At 41.8% G+C, this 21,252-nt stretch overlaps 1 protein-coding gene across 4 annotated transcripts; it reads right to left on the bottom strand.

The window, feature by feature from the left end:
- Positions 1-7,910: 7,910 nt before the first annotated feature.
- LOC136439752 (uncharacterized) lies at positions 7,911-20,081 on the bottom strand. 4 transcript variants are annotated; one of them, XM_066435317.1, is made up of 5 exons: positions 19,843-20,081; positions 13,466-13,551; positions 11,241-11,566; positions 10,713-10,811; positions 7,911-10,018 (listed from the first exon to the last, which is right to left on the bottom strand). In XM_066435317.1, exons 2-5 carry the CDS (start codon positions 13,515-13,517, stop codon positions 9,746-9,748), a joined length of 750 nt encoding a protein of 249 aa, XP_066291414.1. In that variant the 5' UTR covers positions 13,518-13,551; positions 19,843-20,081; the 3' UTR covers positions 7,911-9,745. The 4 variants fall into 4 exon arrangements, with proteins under 4 accessions (XP_066291414.1, XP_066291416.1, XP_066291413.1 ...); XM_066435319.1 differs by having other exon boundaries at positions 19,847-20,081; XM_066435316.1 differs by lacking the exon at positions 19,843-20,081 and adding an exon at positions 14,742-14,869.
- Between the last annotated feature and the right edge of the window lie 1,171 nt (positions 20,082-21,252).

The raw sequence follows: 21,252 nt of genomic DNA, 5'->3' as shown, positions 1-21,252 counted from the left end.
AGGGGACGAAAGTTCAGAAGGTGGCGACTTGAGTATATAGGACTGCTGCTCAGTAAGACCCAGAGTGTGGTCCATGGTGCACTGAGTGTCTCAGATACAGGGCTTTGCGATGAAATTGAAAGTCATCTCCTTGGATGTCCATGTAATTTTGAAAATTGTTCACCGATGGAAAAAGCTATCCCCACAGGACTTCCTAAAATAGAATGGCTTACGGCATATCATCCTCCTAGAAAATCAGTGCCATTGATTACGGTGTTGCGTAACAAAAAAAATCGACCAACATGGCGAGAAATATTTGTCTGTTTCCCTCCACACCCCGACCAATCGAATCACGTGAATCGCATTGAAACTCAGATTCGTATCAGCCATTTTCCGACAAATCGCTTTCTAACTTGCGTTAACGACTACATCTGACCAAACAAACTCGCCAGTGAGATGGTGGAAGGTGTCAGCTTCCAAAAGACGTTTTCAGATTGACAATTTTGCCACTTTGGAAGTGATTGAATCCGCCCGCGATTTAACGCTAACTTTAGAGAAAAGTAGTAGAAACTAGAAGTTAAATCGCGGGCGGATTCAATCACTTCCAAAGTGGCAAAATTGTCAATCTGAAAACGTCTTTTGGAAGTTGACACCTTCCACCATCTCACTGGCGAGTTTGTTTGGTCAGATGTAGTCGTTAACACAAGTTAGAAAGGTATTTGTCGGGAAATGGCTGATACGAGACATACGAATCTCAGTTTCAATGCGATTCACGTGGTTTGATTGGTCGGGGTGTGCATGTATACGCCCATTGTTCCATATGCCATTTCTCAACATGTTCCAGAAAGTAATAACTTTCCCACCCTCTCAGACGACGTCCCGGTACATGACGATCAATCACCCGCCCCTCCGGCAGTAATAAAGTACCGTGTCACGCCTGATTGATGAACGATTCGCTACAACCGTCCCATCGGAGACGAACCACTGTACTTTCTCTCTCCAAATCTGGCAAGGCCAAAAATGTCTCTTAGTTGACATTCCAGGCACAGCGTATCAGGTGTAAGGTTGGAAGACTATTTAATCCTCCTGGACTCAGACTCTAAATGTTAAGAACGCCAGTGTTTGATATGGTGTATCGTCCTGTCACTCAACATATAATCCCATCAGTGATTCCACTACCCTTTGTCTAGAAGGAAACCTAAAATCCGGATGCGGTATGAGACTTGGCATCATTCTGATGAGTTTAAGACACTTATATAGTCAGATATAGTTTCGTAACTCTCGCTATTCAACCCAGCTGTCAGATGTTCCGCGTCTCCTGGAGACAATGGGCTTCAGATTCGCCATCTAACTGACTGAGAAAGATCAAGTTGTCAGATTATGTGAACCAATCACAGACAAAGTCAGCCATTAGTGACGCATTGTGAGGCCACCGTGACAAAGTGAAGTAAGAATCATCCCAATGATTGTCATATCACACAGAACCCGTCGATATTTCAGATGGATCCTGACAGACTCCATTCGATTCTGTTCCCAATAGACAAGCCAGAAGCAAATGTTCCGCATGTGAGGATCTATGTCCTGTCAAACTTTCGCAAAATCTTAGTCAGCCAACAAATTCAGGCCGAAGGAAAACTATTCTTAAAAAATCTAAGTTGGAAACGACTTTAAGTAAAAGGTTCGCCCCCAAAAGACGTTAGCTAGTCAAACTTTTCGCCAATGGAAACGGGTTTGGCATGAGACCAAGAAAAGATTGTATATAGTCGAAGTTTTCAATCATGCAAGACGATCAGCAAGATCCTTGTACACACATGTACTTGAACTTGAAGAAAATCCTCCCGAGACGTGTTAGCTTTACTTGATCCTGTGTTTCTTGAAGACGCCTTTGTGACGTGAAAAGTGACCCTCCGGTGGAAATGAGCAGAGATGCCATCCCTAAGGTGGTGCATTAACATTGAGAGATCGGCCCCTTGGGAACATACTACAATTCCCGCACTCGCATATGAGGCAACGTTATGACCACTCCAAGTGCAGCGTATACTTAAAACTCTACACACCGATCCCTCACTGTCTCTCGATTGTTCCTATGGGTTTCACCTCCATGGTTACAGGCGTATAACTGTGGCAGGGGGGGGGGGGCGGTCTTGTGACAAAAGTCAGCAACGCTTTTAACATTAACGGTAAGTGTACGTCTGGATGCTGTTATCTTTCTTTTTCTGGATATTACTTATATCTACACAGTAGCTCATTTCTGTTTCCGCCTTTACTTATTGTTTTGGATCCGTGGCTTATGTTATATTCCTGTACTTTGTTTTCTCTTGTTTTCTATTATGTGCTGTTTCGTTTTGTGAAATGCAATAAAAAAAGTTTAGAAAAAAAGTGTACGTCTGGAAACTTTCAACTACATACGGTTTTATTAGACTTATAGTCTCCATGGGAGGGGCGCTTACCAAGTCAGCTTGTCAGTTTTCATACCAAATGTTACAGACCAGTGTTACGCTGAACAGTGTTTGAAAATACTGTGAGAGGAAAATGGGGTTTCATGGTGTTTAAGATTCGCCATTGAAGCAAGTCCTGTGGTACAATAGCCATTCATGGGAGACATATTTATGGTGTCATAAATTCGCGGCACAGTGACTACAGCGAAACCCGCGAAAATATAACCACCGCGAAAGTACCACGATTTACAGTACGCGTATCTACGTTCTGACGTAACGTTTACTTAAAGGCAACCAAAGCAACATTAGGGCAAAAAAATGGAAATAAAAAAATAGCTGAAATCTTTATGGTACTGACATTTACTAACATTGTTTAGCAGTGGGAATTAGCACATTTGCGTAATAACTTCATACTTTTAGGAAACCGCGCAAAATCGTCCAGTACGAAGATCCCCTTAGTTTCGCGAGCCCACAAAGACTCCAGCCACGATTTTCAGTGAGTTCTCACATTACAACGTACAACGTCGTATTTTTGTAACATGGACGTTCCTATATATTGTGATAGTGCTGTTTGAACTAATCATGTATAGAAATAACTAAATGAATTGACTTTCAAAATCCGATTTTCGGGCCCTAATATTGCTTTGGCTACCTTTAGGATAGGCCTAATCACGCTACTTGTCAAACCATTACTGTGCCTTTGGGAATTCTCCACCAAACAACAAAACAACGTGGCTTAATATTTAAGCTTCAATCATGTTTTAACACCTGTGGATGTCATGACAATAACATATACATCAAACAACAAGGAAAGAAAGCGTGATGAACTCTCATTCTAACTCCCCAATAGGAGCACTTTATGACAATAACTGCACACTGTGACAATCCCCGTGATTTCGCAAAGACATCCAGACATCCCATTTGCCGCTACTTTGGTGTAATAAAAACATAATAGATGGCATCATTTCTCAGAAATACCCGAGGTGAGGAAAACAACACAGTCAATCATATCACTAGAATCAGCTCTCTACAGCATCTTTATGTATTGTTATATTAGTAAATCCATTTTCATTACAGCTACACTAATGCGACTAATGAAATAGCGTGTTAACGATGTTTGGATTTAATGCCGACGCCTGGTTAAGCCTGTAGAACCCTCATGATCAATCTTCGTTAACCCTGACGAGCTACAGGTCGATGACCCCTTTTGTCTGAGGTTTTATTATTTGCTGAGTCAGAGGGTGATATTGAACCATGGTCAAGTCTTCTATTATCCCACAATGACGGGCCTTGTTCTCACAGATTGGTAATGCTCCACATGGCTGCCCGCTGTTGCTGATCCATCCACATTACCCACGTCCTCTCGCGTAAAAACGCCCCCTTTCCCAATCACGCAGAAGTTCCGCAAGATCTACTTTATAGACTAGATCGATCAGGGTTCTCTTTATGATACTCTGTTTTTATAGGAAGTCATTTGTTCGGCTTTCAATGGCAGGCGATAAAAGATTCAGTACGTCAATGACTCCGATGTGTCGCCTGAGATTTAGCACTAAGTTTTGTCCTTGCTGAGTTTTCCGGTTCGTTCTTTCGTTCGTTCATGCGTTCTTTCATATAGTCATTCATTCATTCACTTCATCAGTCAATCAATCAATCATTCATTCATGATCATTAATTCGCTAATTCTATTACTCACTCATTCTCTTACCCACTCACTCACTTATTCATCGATTCATTTATTCACGAGAATATCAGCATGTTGCTTCTACTCCGAAAAATTATAAAGCCACATCTTTTGTTAGAAGTGCTTGACTTATTTTTGAACAGTAGAAGATGCATCAGGTGTTCATTGTGTTTAACAGAATTCACATTCATCGAATCTGGTAAAGCGATTCGTGAACTAATATCAATAATAACGAGGTGCAGATAGGATATTGAAAGAAAATAAGAGGATCAGGATAAGTCCCTGACCCATCTTTGGCACATGAAGAGTTTTCGCCAACGTTGTAACCATCGAATTCAAGTTTCTTTTGTCAAACTGTCAAGTTCAACGCAGGGTCCAAAATGTCATTTTCCGCCCTCTCGATTGTCAAAGAGACATTGATATTTTATTAGGCAATGATATTTCACGCAGGGAGGGGCTGTTGAGACGTAATTATGATCAGTAAGTTGGTTAGTTACTCTGGCCCCTCCTAGTCTGCCGCTGACTTGACTTTTTAACAGAGATTCCCGAGCAATGACGTGACGCTAATGAACGTCACGTGCCCATATTTGGGGAAGGAAATACGTGATCCGAATGACTGTGTCAAAATACAATTTCACGTATACAAGAATATATGTAATGAAAGCTCCTCTGTGTTGGTAGTGATCATAATACAATGCTAAACTTTCTTGCAACACTAAGGTATTCACGGATTGAATTTTCGACGACCACTTTCGCCTTCCTTAGGATCAATAACATATATATGTGTATTCGGTACGGTATTGTAAATACCCGTGTGACGTCGTCTCGAATACTACACCTCTCCCGTCCATGGTACTGAAGGGCGTTCCTTCAGGCGTACTAACGTACATTAACAGTGCTGTGTATCCACCATACTTACAGTAGCTTCATAACAAATCTAAAGAAAGTCATACATGAAACATGCTCATGTTATTTCGTCTCTTGTGATCTCAATGTTGACATAAGTGCATGTATTTCCTTGACCTGATGTTCAAACAAACACTTCTATACTCACCAAATTAACAAAGAATCATGATAAAACTGTGACGCTTTTTTGCTTATTGATGTTTATTGTTTATTTGCATGTATGTACAATTATAACAAGATAATTAGGGCAAAAAGTAAACATGCAGGAAGGGGGTCAGAAGCCTAGGTGTTTTTTCATGGGCCTCCCCTAAACTAGACAATGGGAATTTTTACAAAATTACACATAATCAAAACTAAGCAAAATTAACGAAAGAACAAATTCAAATTGTACCATAAGTCCTAATGAAACAAATGGAAAAGAAGAGGAACTGCAAAATAAGTTGATTTGTAAACATAATAAGTGTGATAACACTGTACATTATTAAATTACTAATTACAATTTATAAATAAATAGATCAAAATTAGACAAAATAATAATCATATGAATTATTCTGTGATGCTCGTCTTCCTGTGCGTCAGACTTCCAAACAAACAATTTAAAAGTCATGTTCTGTTCTCACAGTGGCGTCACGGTGGCGTAGTGGCAGGGTGTTTGGCCCCAGAACTCAGAGACCGGGTTCGAATCCGGGGTTCCTTTATTTGTCCCGTTGACGTTGTGCCCTTGGGAAAGGCACTTTACACGACTTTCCCCCAGGCACTTTACACGACTTTCCCCACTTCACTCAGGTGCAAAAGGAGTACCTAGCTTTGGCTAGGGACGTCCCTCGGATAGGACGTTAAATGGAGGTCCTGTGTTTGAGGAGAGCCACAACTCAAGCACGTTAAACAACCCAACACACTTATCGAAAAGAGTAGGGGTCCTTCCCGGTGTGTGTGGATCATATAAATCTGGATATGCAGCTTGTACTCTTCATTGATCAGTACAAACCTGGTGTGTTACGCCTTGATGCGGTTTACCGGCTATGCAATACAAACAAACAAATAAATACACATGCCGTTATTTACAGAGGGATAATGGTTAAAATATTGTTTTATGCTGATCTTCCGTTACATATATGTGAAGTAAAGCGGTCGAACCTCAGACTGAGGACGAAGCGTGGCGCTTTTTCGTTAGCTAGTTACATATATATGGTTATCGATCCGTCATCCTTTTTCAAAGCCACGTTTGAATTGTTGTCATGTGCTTATCCGTCAAGACGTTACATAATCCCCAATATATTTTCTGACTATTTGAATTAGACTTGCATGGTGAAGTTTACATACATGTATCGATTATGTTACAATTCTTCTTCAATCACTCAGAAATCGGACCTATACATCTTTTGGAACTTCAAGTCGAACTGACAACCATTAAAATGCCATTATAGAAAAATTGATATATGTCACGCAGAAACAAAAAGCCGCCCCCGCGCTATGAGGTAAGATTCATGAACGCATTTTCCGCCGCTCGACGCCACATAATGGCACAATCTCACCAAGTCACTCGTGACAAACCACCTTTATGGGACGGTAATACGTGATTTACGTGTATCTAATTCCAATAATTGTATCGAGCCTTTCTCAAACCCTGATGGATAGAGCATTAGGCCCGTCTGACCGTATTCTCGTGTCCGCCTTACAACGCATGATAAATGCCCACATTCATAGTCAGAATTGTACCCCAACCATAACGTCCCAGATAGGTTTCCATTTGCAAAATGTACACAAGAACAAACCGAGGTATTAGATAGGATTATTCATCCTATAAATTGTCCTTACAACACCTGATAAATGCCCACATTTATAATCATAATTGTACCCCAACCACATCGTCACAGAGAGGTTTTATTTGCAGAATTTACACAAGAACAAACAGAGGTATTAGATAGGATTTTTCATCCTATAAATTGTCCTTACAACACATGATAAATGCCCGCATTTATAGTCAGAATTGTACCCCAATCATAACGTCACAGGGAGGTTTTATTTGCAGAATTTACACAAGAACAAACCGAGGTATTAGATAGGATTTTCATCCTATAAATTGTCCTTACAACACATGATAAATGCCCGCATTTATAGTCAGAATTGTACTCCAACTATAACGTGGCAGAGAGGTTTTATTTGCAGAATTTACACAAGAACAAACCTAGGTATTAGATAAGATTATTCATCCTATAAATTGTTGGACTTTTCTACTTTAACTCGTGATGAAAATAGACGACGTTTCTCAAGCAGTGGCCGGAGACACTGTATCACGGTGGAAAAGGTCAACCGTCATCAAGAAGGCATTTTGGGCTCAAGAACCAGATAGGACGACCGGTCAGGCTGAAAATTGGAACAGGGGCGGAGTTTGGCAAGACCTTGACATTTATGTCTGAGGAATCACGGGATGGGGGACAAGTTACCGTGTGGTTGAGGTCGCAGAACACAGTACATGTGTATTTCTATGACGCGGGTGCCAAATGCAATACGGCCCAAACTCTTGAACACTGGGTAGAAAGTCGCATGTGAGAGGTATCCATGTGTAAACTGTGCTGTGTGGTGTAGAAATATGTCGGGTTTTAGACTGTAGGATTTGGGTGGTGGACCTTTCCGCTTTGTGTATTGTCATTGTCATAAATGCGCCTTCTTGTGAACCGTCAAGTCACCGCGGCCTTATATCATACAACCTCCTTTCTTGTGTATATATATGAAGTTGTGTGACGTTTGGGGCCGATATCTTGTACTTTGGAAGTCGCCCTAAACGCCACACTGATTCGATATATTCGTTACTTGAGCAGGATTATTACAATCGCTAGTTTCACTGGACACTTGATTAGTATACTTATCAAACTCAACCAAAGACACAACCAAACAACAACGTATACGTAAAATAGACAGTTTATTTTGAAACTTATGAACATATAAAACACACACCACTGTCAATGTATACAACTTAGAAACGGCCGTGCCGAGAGCACTGACTCTTTCTACGGTACATGTACATCATCTATCCATCATCCCTTAGTGCCATTTGGAACCTCGAGCGTCGGAGTCATTAACATGGGGTAACTGGCTGTGCGGATGTATACTGGTAGCATTGTTTTTCGTGTAACGTGCTTTTTTCATGTAACGCCATGAAAATTAATCATCATAATGTATAAAATGTTAACGATGTTCACAAGATGGATTCTTTTACCCGGCTATGGTTTGTCCTGCGTCTGAAAGAGAGGCCTGATGCATGTTATCTACTGCCGAAACTACTGTTCTCAATGTTGAGCGAATGGCACATGTCTTTTAAACCATGTACGTGCGCCACCTTGCGGAACGTCCGTGTAAGCACAATTGCCCTACGTTTTCATCCCACACTGTCACGGGATCGCACTCAGGGAGTCATAGAACATCAGACATGTACCGTCTGTTGTATACATCACATCATGTAACATCGGAGCTACACGTCTCCTATCGGAACACATTTATCTGTACAGTCACCTTTTCAACAACAACAATACAGTTTTACTTAATGCTGAAAATCAATGTGATTTTTCGTAGCCCTTGAAGTAGACAGTTTACAGTATTATGTGCATACAAAACATACCCGCACCTCTATCCTTTTATTTAGTAATCAGGCGTAGTGCAAAGTAGCACAATTTGTATATCAATCTCCAAGAAGATGTGCTGAATAGCCTTCTTTGTGCCTCTTTGTTAGACAACGGTAGATACATGTATTAACGTACTGTCTAAAATACGAATAAAGAAATCAGTACAGCGTTACGTATCTGCTTGGAGATCGTATGTATATACACACATTAGGCAGCAGCAAGAGACATGGTACAGGACCTAAGGAACACCGTGTTTCACACCCCTACTTTTAAAATATGTGTTGACAACAGCTGATAGCACATGATGACGTCATTTCCTGCATCGTTGGGACTGATATCCCTCAGCAATAGGAAATGACTGTTAAAATGTTGTTGTTTTTCAAACAGTGCCATATACAACTGATGTTCAACAGTCTAGTAGCAATGATTGGACGGCATCGACAGTTTATAATATTACGGTAGAAATATTTATTGCATTAGAGAGTCAAGGGGCAAACAGAAATGTCGTCAAAACTTTTGAAAAGAAATTGGTGAACGTAAAATAAAAGCGGGTGAAAAAAATTTCTAGTCACCCCTCTTGAGAATGTTAACACCCAGGTTACGCCAAAAGTGATTACTCAAGCAACTGGATAATATTTTGAAACAGTCAGACGTTTTAGACAACATCCGCTGTCTTTCGTCAGTGACTAACGATAGGACTGAGAACACCAGGTTTTATACCAAAACTCTGAATAGATATATTAATGAGGTTAAGACAATTTAGGATGTCTTGAAGTAGTCTTTAAAAGAAGATTAATTCAAGACTATTCAGAGTTTTGGTATAAAACCTGGTGTTCTCAGTCCTATCGTTAGTCACTGACGAAAGACAGTGGATGCTGCCTGAAACGTCTGACTGTTTCAAAATCTTATCCAGTTGCTTGAGTAATCACTTTTGGCGTATCTTATTACCTGGATGTCTAACTTTTATCAACGTAACACCCAGGTTAGTTACATTTGGCACTCCTCAGACCATCATCACTCCAAGAGATCCAGCTCGCAGGCAAATATTTCAGAACATAAAATTATTTTAAGGAAGGGGTTTTTAGATGTCAATAAAGTGTCTGTGAGAATTTTTGGTTCTACAACATGGTGGCCAGTAGGGCGACCAGACATGTGGCGATCATGACTGTGATGCTTTGCCGCGTTGCAGCAACGCCCCCTGTGAGCTGCTGGGTATTGCAGCTGCTGGTCGTGCAGCACTGATAGCACAGTGTGTACCCGGTCGCGGACTGGCAGTACTCGCTGTCGTAGCCGTTGTCGGACGAAGACGCGCAGGCGTAGTTCGTCCCCTCGAAGGTGTAACACCCGCGGGTCACCTCCACGGTGTTGTTGGTGTATGTCTTGTGGAACACCTGGTAATGAAAATACAAGCAAATATTGTCACTGATTGATTCAAGCGATATTACAAAAGTACTTTTTTGAACACTCACAAAAGAAATAAAGAAGAAAGCTATTTCTCACATAGCCCATAATGACTAGCATCACTATTAATCATCTTACAATTGTCTGAAAGTCTAGACTGTTGTAGGAAAGCTAAAGCCCCCCCCCCCCTTACACATGTGCGTATATGCAAGTCCGCATGAGTTGCGTATCAACATTTTTTGTTTGGTTTATGTAAAGTTTGCAGCCGAAAAAGTAATTTCTTCGGTTCGATAACCAGGCTGCACAAATGTGCGTTAAAGGAGAAAACAATTTCTTCCCCACAAACTTTACCTAAAGCAAAAAAGTGACAATACGCAACTCATACGCACATGAATACACGCAAAACTGTGGGGGCCCTAAGGTCCCTGTCACACTTGTGCGTATGTTCGAGTGCGCATGAGTTCAGCAGTAACCTTTTTTTTTGGTTTCAGTAAATTTTGCGGGGAGGAAGTTGTTTTCTACTTTGACCCATCGTCGTGCAGTCTGGTTATCGAACCAAAGAAATTACTTCTTTGGCTGCAAACTTAACCTAAACCCAAAACATGTTTATACGCAACTCGTGTGGACTTGAATATACGCGCATGTGTGACAGGGCCCTAAGATGATGAATGAATGTAAGCTTACGTGGCAGGATGACTGCCCTGTACAGTTGGTGGTGGTGGTGTCCGATGCAGTCCCGCATGTATCATTGCTGGTTCCCGTGCAGGAGCGGCACGTCAAGGGCTGTGTTAAACAGGTGGCAAGGGTTAGGATATACCAAATTCATACATATCAATGTATGAATGGAAAATTCATACATGTCAATGTACAAAAGGAAAAACAGAACTGAGAGGATAAACGTCAGCGAAGTCTTTCACTGCACTTTCTGCAGCAGAGCCTGTCATGCTAGAATTGGACTCATTAGTCACGAGAGGCGCTGCAAAGCTAGGACTCCCCAGAGTGCTGCAGATCATGACTGACTGCTAAGCTGAGAAATAGACTGAAGCTGTCGACCGTCTTCAGAGACGACAAGAGCCAAAAGAAGACATGTCAATGTTACAACTAAAACTAAAAGGAAATATCAACAGCATTTTTCCCTTTTCCTTAAAGTTTAATTTTTGACAAGGATGCCCAGCCTACAATAATGATTGGTAGACATAATTGTAAGCTTACCGCGGCCGTCGGTGCGGCGGTGGAGGCTGCGGCGGTGGTAGCGGCGGCTGTGCCGGCGGCATTCGTTCCGGTGGCCGTGGCAGCTGCGTTGGTTCCACCTGCTGTAGTTGCGGCAGCTGTTGCGCCAGCAGCTGTACTCGCAGCTGCACCTGCTGTAGTCGCTGCAGCTGTTGCGCCAGCAGCTGTAGTCCCAGCAGCAGCTGTAGTCCCAGCAGCAGCTGTAGTCCCTGCAGCAGCTGTGGTTGCAGCAGCAGCTGTAGTCGCTGCAGCAGCTGTGGTTGCAGCAGCAGCTGTAGTGGCAGCAGCTGTAGTGGCTTGTGAAAAGCCTGAAATGAAAAATTCAATATTAGATATTACTCCACAGAAAACTGTACTTGCATCCTTAGCCACAGCCATTGGCACCTTTATGATACCCAGAATTTGTCATGTGCTATATTTTATTACAGAAATTATGCCTGTTTTCCTTTGCCCTTTGATAATCAGTACACCAAATTGATGTTCTTAAAACAGTCTTTAATAAAGCCATTTGTATTTTGCGCTTAAGTTATAACTACCTTCGCCAAGAAGCTTATGTTTTCGATGCCGGTATGAGATATCGCGGGGCTTTAGTCAGTAGTTGTATAGTTAATCTGTGGTTAACTGGTGTACCAGATAGAGGTAACTTCTTACCAATGAGACTATTGACAAATCATTGCCAGTCATCAGCCCACTACAAAGTCGGCCGCACGGCTAGCCGCAGTTCGTCGGGCATGTCGGTAACTAGCGCGTCCGTGAGACGGTCAACACAACTGTCATGGTCTAGTGATAGCTCCAGCGTGTCCTCCCTCGGGCGGGCACGGTTCTCAATATCCGCCGACCCCCTCGAAGACACCCCCTTAATTACACGTTTAGAAAACAGACCGTGTCAACATGTGATCATTGTGTTATCCCTTTCAGGGTGTGTTCGCATTTGATGGCACAGTAAATGGCAGTCATGCTTAATTTAGACTGACAAGCTGCGCCCGTGATCCAGCCAATCACCACGACGCCCTGTATAACTGTGTTTCTCTTGGTTACCATGCCAACGCGTTAACAGGCAGTTTAATGGGCAAATGTAACACACCTTAATGTCTATTAGCATTTACGCCCCCTTGAGGCTCGTCTCCTGTCATTGCACATGTCTGGAATGCAAATTTACAAAGTGCCATTTCTTGACTCAGAGTCAACGTGATCTCCGTGCTTCACTTAACGTACGTCTAACCGATCGTTACGTCAAACATGATTATTGTGTAAGGCTTCCGACGCCGTGTGTTCTCCTTTCAACTGTATAGATGAACAACCTTCGCCATTAAAGCTGACGCAAACTTAGCGCTAAAAGATGCCCAAAATAGCCTATCTTTTTAGAGGACACATGACGCGTCACACACCTATGTTTAATTACTGTCAGCCTAGAGGATAGGACTGAATACCTGTATTGATACACCCCCTCGTGAATTGCTTAATGAGTTCGGTGTCGTCATAGATACCCCAAACCCGACCGTACGGCGTACAAATAAGGGCTGGTAGTCATGGCGACGACCTTCACAACAATCCCTCCGGCAATACACTGATCAGACATAAGCCATGTTTACACGTCTCTTCCCCTCATTTAATATCCAAGCTTACCCGGCAGTGCTTGTTATGGAGTCTGCACACTCCGACTCACAACAAGGTCTTAACAGCCGCGTTTACTATGGTATCGTTGCCGTATAACATATCCATTAAGCTATCTGAGAAGCACTTTTTACCGCGCTTAAAACGCATTAGCATTTTCCAATAAAGTTGAACGTTGGCAATGAGGAATAGAAATTCAAGCTTGTCCTTAAATACATGCAATCACCTAGAGATTTCTTTATCTAAGCGAGAAGCTTCTTTATGAATGTTTCACGAACATTGACACGCGCTATATCCAGGTATATCTCGGATATACGGTATTTAATTCCAGTTTCGTGACATATCAAAACCACACCTACGGCCAAGGTTATCTCCTTGCATACGATACGGGAATACCCAGAACAAATCGGCCATTTTAAATGTAACTCCGTGTCCACAATTTAAAGAATGCAGCCTCAAACAATGTTTCGCATATTTTCTTTCACAAATCTGCAATGAGTGTTGTTTAAGCTTAATTAAGGTTCCGCAATACCCCGAATCGAATAATACAGTTTTATGCTACGTACAAACAATGTGTATCACAGAAAGCTTACCTGTTCTGCAGATAGCGAGGAAGAAGAACGTTGTCAGGATAAACTGCTTCATCTTCAGTCTTGTCTTGTTGTTTCTGTTGCTTGTTCTGTGTGAACAAATGAACGGTCCGGGTTAAAAGGAGTGAAACACTGAAGTTCGTATTCACGTCCCAGTGGCAGTGCTTTAGGCGGCTCTGGGCGCACTCGCTGTGAATCTCCCCACCTGATGTTTCTTTAGATCTAAGCTACCGGTGGTGGCTTTGCTGCATGAATAAGTTGCATGCGAAGGCAAATCCCCCTATAACCCTTTCGCGTCACTGTCCAGCCACCACTGTCAAATGAAAGCCCGCGGGTAGAAATAAAGTGCGTCACCGCAAAAATATGTCCTTTGTGTTTATCTGAGCGAAATTATCTTTCACTTTCTACGAGGGACGATAGCTCGGTACTAAATAGATTCAAGTATATTGTACTGTTGTTACGGAAGGGCTTTTTGACTCCGATGGCCTTACGAGGATAGGATCACTGGAAACTAGAGAGGAGTCGCCATGCGTGGTGGGGCTTCTGTCGTCGTCACGAGGTACATGTTGGTGGCGTGGTTCTAACCGCACCCAGCGCATCATGTATTGAATGCGGAAATCCACTCCTATGTTTGACTTTCAAGGGAACGGTTCAACCCATAAAGAGAAGTAGTAAGTAGCAAATGGCAGGCTTGTTATTCAGGTATGTAAGGATTACAATGATGCCTTTTGATGGGATTTATTAGGCTTTAACATTGAGCTATGATATCATGCGACCGTGCGTCACCTCTCTAGTTCACCTCCGTCAGCCGCGGAAGATGTGACGTTAAGTTTCAAGTGGGCGTAAAATAGAGACGGTGGGTATAGACTATAGGGATTACAGCACTTTCTTCGCCATCTGAGATGATATTTGGTTTGCGAATGCGAAACCCCATGTGTAAAACGTAACGTTTTATCCTATGTTCCATCTCTTAAGCTATTTTGTTCATTGATGAGGACAATGGAAAGAATATCGATCGCACTAATGGTCACAAATTACTTAATGGATTTTAAGACGTGGTTTTAAGGGAAGAGGGCCGCGTATGGCAATTTCAGATACTAATGCTCAAATGGCGTTGAATTTCATCATTTCTATCTTACCACAACGAAACGAATGTGATCGGAATCAAATTTATACTGGAAAAAGCTTGAAATGATTCAGGAATATACACGTTTTTCCAATATACATTAAGACATAAGCATGACAATAAAAGAAAGGAAAGAGAAAGCAGCTAACGCACCTGATTGTAGCAGGGTCCGGGCTTGGTGCTCAGAGTGATTGTTGCGCAGGTGAGGTGACGCTGCATATATGTAACCCCCGTTACCAAGCAACGCGCCATGTTTTGTCAATATTGTATCACCACCACAGATACATGTACATAGACACAAACACACTTCCATCACGAGACACGCCTTATTAACACAAACAACAAGCCTGGCTAACTTTTTTTACCTTGAAGTTTACAACACACATTTTCTCTCATAGACCACATCATGTTTCTGTTAACTGCATATATTATCATTTCACAGAAACTGAAATAGGAAACTTGCCAGCGGATTAAAATATAGGAAACTGTAACGTTGCAATGTTTTAACGTCTACATGTGTGTACCTAAAGCTTTGGAAGCCTTTTTTGCGATGGTCACTTCATGAACAGATATCTGACTTTTTAATTTACAGTAGATTGCATGTAGTGAGTACGTTTCTAATTTACGGGTTACGGGTCCGTTTCTATCATAATTCACCGCAGAAGGATTTCTCAACACACTGCTGACGCTTTTAGAATAGGGCCCGTTCCCGTTCCCGTTTTTCATGATCATCTAGTAGCAGCGCTACTAAATGGAGAAGGAGAACACTTGTAGTAGCTTGTGGCACTGCTACTAAATAAAGAATGGGAACACATGTCCTATTCTAAAAGCGTTAGCAGTATAGAATTTTAACAATTCATGACCTGCACGGGATTAGATTACTAGTACTTTCTCCCCGGTAATGGCGGTTTGATATTTGAAATACCATCCTGTGCAGTGGATGATCTTTTTAAACGGGAACAACGCATTTCTTACGTCGTTATAAATTTTTAGAATGGCAACTCGGTCTTGTAGACATAAAGTGCTGCATAGGGAAGTACAGACAGACTTTAGACAAGGTTGAGAGGATGACATAAGAAGATAATCCCGTGTTTATACGTAACCATGGTTACTGTGTACTCAGTCAGATAAACCCCAGTCATTACAAAAAAGTGAACCCATCACCCATGTATACTCCCCCAGGTTGCAGGTTAATATGAGAGAAAATTCGTTTCAACAGAAATTCCTTTTGGTATCAAAGAGATAGATCATCCCAAAATTCCTGTGAAATTATGAATTCGTAAGAAAAATGTATTTCAGAGGGTCAAACCTCACTGTTTACTTCGATTTTGTTTATATAAGGAACTTAACAAATGTAATATGATCTAGAAGCATTCGAAAATCAAGAAAACATCCTGCATTTGGAATGATCCCCGTCGTAGTTGGGTATCCGAAATGCATCCGATTATATCACCATGCTGAATCTTCAATTAGCGCGACAACAAAGTTGTGGGATCAACTCTGAAGCAGATGAGTGACTGGGGATAGAATGATATTTCATGTACATGTGGGGGCCCCGGGGGGATAGGTAAAAGTATTCTCCCTATACACCAGTTTGTAGTGACATGTCCTGAAAAAGAGTTGGGGGGATAAGAGGATTTTCCCTAGACACCAGTTTCTGGTGACATACGGGTTAACGTCACCGTTATGGTCAGTGCGCTTGGCGTGACAAACATGGAGGTGGCCACGGTTACAGGGTCTCAACACTGCCGCAACCTGTCAATAAACATTGAGGCGAGGTTTACCCTGCTGTCCCGTGATGTGTAAGGGACCGGACCAGCCAGTCCGTGTCAACATTTGACAAATGTCACACCGACCCAGTGGAATTAAACACCGAGGGACATCTAATTAAGAGACTGGCGTCATCAACAGATATCAACATTTGGTGAGGAATCAATCAAGATATGAAGCAGCGCACAAACAGAACTGGGTACACAGCAAAATCATCTAAGACAAAAAGTGGGCACTGGCAGATAAGGTGACAAAATTACTGCAAGCATCTTACAGCATTTGATGTCCGAAAAACTTCGTAGATAATGCTCTATATCTACCATCGTGAAAGCGTACGCCGTGTGACACAGGGTTATCGCAGTGATGGTTGAATAAGAATCCATGAATGATGAATGCCATTGTTGCTGTGTTCAATGGGGAGGGTGGAGAGGTGTATTTTATCAAGGTACCATTGTTTAAGGTAACACGCTGATGAAACATGCACAAATACCAACACAGATAAACTTTCATGCAAAAATTTGATATCATTTGTATTGCTATATTTTCCAACATACAACTTATATCTATGATTGATAAATCTTCAAAACGTACCTAAGTCTTATCTGGCCATCGACACAGATATTTCTGAAAACACAACAACCGTTTACTCCATATCCGTGTTATCGTACGTTTGATGGCATTGTTTATCACCGCGGGTAGTATCACCCTGACATTTAAACTCTGGCAGAAGAATTCAATTTAAAAAAAGGGTGTTGTTTTCTGACGTTTCTGCATCTCTTCTTTGATTTGGAAACTATAGCTATCTACATGCATTTCGTATGAATCGTAAGTTTTCGAAACTTTAAGGGCACGAAAAAAAATTGCCTGACTTAAATCGCGCTCTTAAACGGAATGCGGCCATCTGCCCATAGCAACGAGAGATTGAGTAACACAGGATATAGTCTAAAATATGTCAAACTTTAACTGGGAGCATACCGGTCTTACAAAAATGGTAAAATGCCTTATTTGAAGGATGTTTTGCTTTCTGCGTTTAACACTGCCATAATGTTTCACCAGAAACGAACTGTTTGCCTATCGGCATTGTTCGGCTTATGAACAGTAATCGCTATAATCCTCGCGTTAAGCGAGAACGGTGTACAACCCAACAATGCAGCTTTGGTATGGACTGAATCAAATTGCTATCAAACAGGGGCTCAGTAAACTCAACAGCGGTCTTTGAGGTCACGCGCCATTCATAGTAGGGAGTAATTCAGCTGTTCAAAGGACCGCAACCCGACCAGGCAAAGGGTAACAAAATAGAATAGAATCGACAATCCGCTACGAGGTTTCAGGTTTGAACCAACCCTCGAATACCAAATACCAGTGTCCTCTTACGTGTGGCTGAAACCATGGTTATCATCGCAAATGACTCAGAAACTAAGCTTGAGAGTTTCAGATTTATGATGCAACACAGGAGAAAAAGAACGCCATCGAAAACACTTGAGTTTTATGTAAATTACTGCAGCGCCCCCGAGCAGGTCAATCATTCCACCAAATCAAATTCTCCACTAAGCTCTGTCCCCTGCCGAGTCTGTGAGGAACGTAACTAGGAGCAACACCTGTCAAGTGTATATGACGTCACGGAGCCTTGGGTGGCCAATAGAGGGCAATGTTACAACATCATCATCCAATGTGTACCTCTGTCTCTCCACACACGGGAGAAATCACCCAACAAAACTCTTGTTGATGCATATTGATTCTGCCTGACGTTTGGTGAACAAACACTGTGTGTTTCCGTAGCTATTTCATTAATCATCAAACACAATATAACTTTACTTCCCCCATAAAAGAAGATTAAAGTATCGCCAGCCGCTGTAGAAACTTTATATTGGATGACAACAAGGTCTTACTGCTTGCAGTAACTTTTTATAGTGTACAAAACATGAAAAAAAATCAGTGGATCATCCATGCATAGTTTACAAAGGGGCCCTTTAAAGCTTCTATATTGACAATGAAAATCGCCGGAAATCTATATCACTATGGCCTTATTATAACATATGAAATGCTTTTGTATCGGTTTGTACGGTAGTCCCATATGACATCGAGATTTCCACAGCCCCCTCTCTTTTATCATGTTTGTTCTTTTCTGTCATGTATTTTAGCCACTAGTGTTTAGTCATCATTATTTTGTTCTGTCACTGTCACCTAAGAAGGACGGGAACCTTCAAAACCCTGGCTAAATCTTTAAACGACAGAGTAACAGACTCGTGAAGAATGTAGGCTAGAGGTCATGCAGTCGAGCTAGAAACTCGCAGGTTTTTTATCATTTGCCCGTTACAAGCTGAATATATGTTCAAACCTAAGAAAGATGCTTGTTTGGGCAAAATAGTAGCCTATGCACCATTCTCAGAATCGGACTCCCCTGGCTCGATCGTCTCACTCATTCAAAATCTATATTGTGTTCTAGCAACGTGACAAGAACGGAATGTACATACGGGCTCCTGTACGTATATACTCTTAAAAGGGGTGTGAGACGGTGCGGGTAAGTAGTGTTAACTGTTATGAACAGGTGCTGCCAAGGAAGTGGAGAATACTTTAAGCTGGGCTGGGTTTCCGTAACACAAACGTACCCTTTTGAAATGTGACCCTTTTTTGTACGTACGGAAAGGTGCCTAGAAAATTGCATAGGGGACATGATGAGAGCGAAATGTCATACTGGTTGCAATTGCTTAGATGTGTCAAAAGAATCTAAAGAGGCGAAGCAAGTGTGTGTGTGTGTGTGTGTGTCAGTGTGTGTGTGTGTCAGTGTGTGTGTCAGTGTGTGTGTGGGGGGGGGGGGGGTACTTACACCCAGGTCTAAGCCGCACAAAATCAAGCTATGCCACGTTCTATATCTTGATATCATGAGTGTGTGTGTATTTATGAGTATGACTAATGATATTTGATGAAGATGAATTATTAACCTCGTGCGGAAAACTGTAGTAATCAATTGATAAACTGACTGGGGCTAATAGAATTAATGGTGATGAATTTGGAACTTCGAAGGGAAAAATCCTAGTCATAAATGGGTAAAACGCCTGCTTCTGAAAGAACAAACAAGATAAAGACTTTATTTCCTGTAACCCGCGAATGTAATATATCTTACTATATGTAATATAAGACCACTTACAGAAACCGGAATGATCTCGACAGAGCTGTATGTAGACATGAGTTGGAGCTATGCTTGACCAGGATTCATCAGGCAAATCCGCGCACACTAGTAGTATTGCATAAACGCTGTATTGATAGTAACACGCCATCTGTATTTGTTGCCAATTCGCTCAGTTCAGATGATTCAGCCTGAGCACAACGTATCAGTTATACCATGTGGTATTAACCTTTAGCACACTGAAGTAGCGTTTGGCATCCAAATCTCTACTGGTTAGAGTAAGGCAGCAGGTTAATAGTACACAACAAATTCACCGAAACAAACTACGGAACAGCAGGGAAACAGTAAAAGACTCACCTACGTGCAAAGTCCACCAGAATGCGTGTCTTTTAAGTGAATCTTCGGTTGCTAGACTGTACGTCTCTTCGAAATCGCTCTCTGATCTTGTGTTGGCTTTCACAACACCGCCCGGAAATATGGCTTAATTTCGGAGTATCCTGTAATTTGCAAGGTAAACCCTGCCTGCGTCAACAGGTAATGGAGATCCGTGGTGGCGTCACACGCCGATGATACCTTAGGGAGCTGATATTTCACAGTGTTGCCACAACAAAGCCATCTTAACTTTCGTCCCTGGCGAAACAAGTGCGGTTTACAGAGGAGGCGTTTCTATGGAGTTACAATTATGGGACGACTTTTAGATGGATGATGGATTACCGTTGTACATATCTCATTCACACTGATTGGTCAACAATTCCCTAACCATCAGAAACATGATCCCTTGTTGTTGTCATTTCGATGAATAGGTATCTCTGAGAAACATTCAGACCATTAGAATAGAAAGAGTCCATTATCTAAATTGGTACGTTGTTGACAAGGCTGTATTGTCAGCAAGTGTATGTCATAATACACTTAGCCAATGATAGTAAATCATCGCTACCGAGGCTTGGAAATACTCGAGACAGTTCATCCTTGCTGTCTAGTGTTTACAGTCTCATCCACGTCAGTTACCAGTAGCGGTAGCCAATAAATGCTTGATGGGTGACTTGTTCAGGCTAGGCTTTGTTACGAAAAAGGCAAGTGAAAAGCGCCTCCCGGCGACAATGGCTAGCATTGCAAATGCAAAAAAATGCAACGGCCACCGGCTGCTAATTTCTGAAAACCAAGCTACTACTTTGTCTTACAGCTAGGGGTGGATACCGTTTCGCTGGACCTGATTCGGACCTTTTTAACATCCAAGAACCAAGTCCAAAAAAACTGAAAGCCAAAAACCTGAGTCCAAAAAAAACTGAACAAAGTACAAATATATTTTTCTATTTTGTTTGATAAGTGTTTTGAGTTTCCCCTCTGACAAAAAAAGACATTTGAATAAGTGCAACATTCAAATATCAAACACTGGTTTATCTTGAAAGTCTTCTCTCCAAGAAAGGTTTATAGTTGTGCGTGTCAGTATCAGTTCTCTATGCTTAATATTTGTCTAATAAAACAAAACATCAACTGGACAGGATAAGGCCCAGGTCCGGACCTGAACCTAAATCTCTGGACCTTATTAAGCCGAACCGGTATCCACCCCTACTTGCAGCTGTTCTCTATATAAAATCCAGTGAAAATGCCTTACCTTACATAAACCCACTATCTGCTTGCTAGTACTAGTCACAACCAAAAGATAAAACGTTACAACACTACCTCTCTTCAATCCTATGAAAGTTTCATTCAAGATTCTGGACAGCTATTTCTATTTCACCCCAAGGCAATGAGGTATTCTTTTGC

Source organism: Branchiostoma lanceolatum, chromosome 8 (genome assembly GCF_035083965.1).
Source record: "Branchiostoma lanceolatum isolate klBraLanc5 chromosome 8, klBraLanc5.hap2, whole genome shotgun sequence".
In the NCBI taxonomy this organism is placed as follows: domain Eukaryota; kingdom Metazoa; phylum Chordata; class Leptocardii; order Amphioxiformes; family Branchiostomatidae; genus Branchiostoma; species Branchiostoma lanceolatum.
This window is presented reverse-complemented; position numbering and strand designations above follow the sequence as displayed.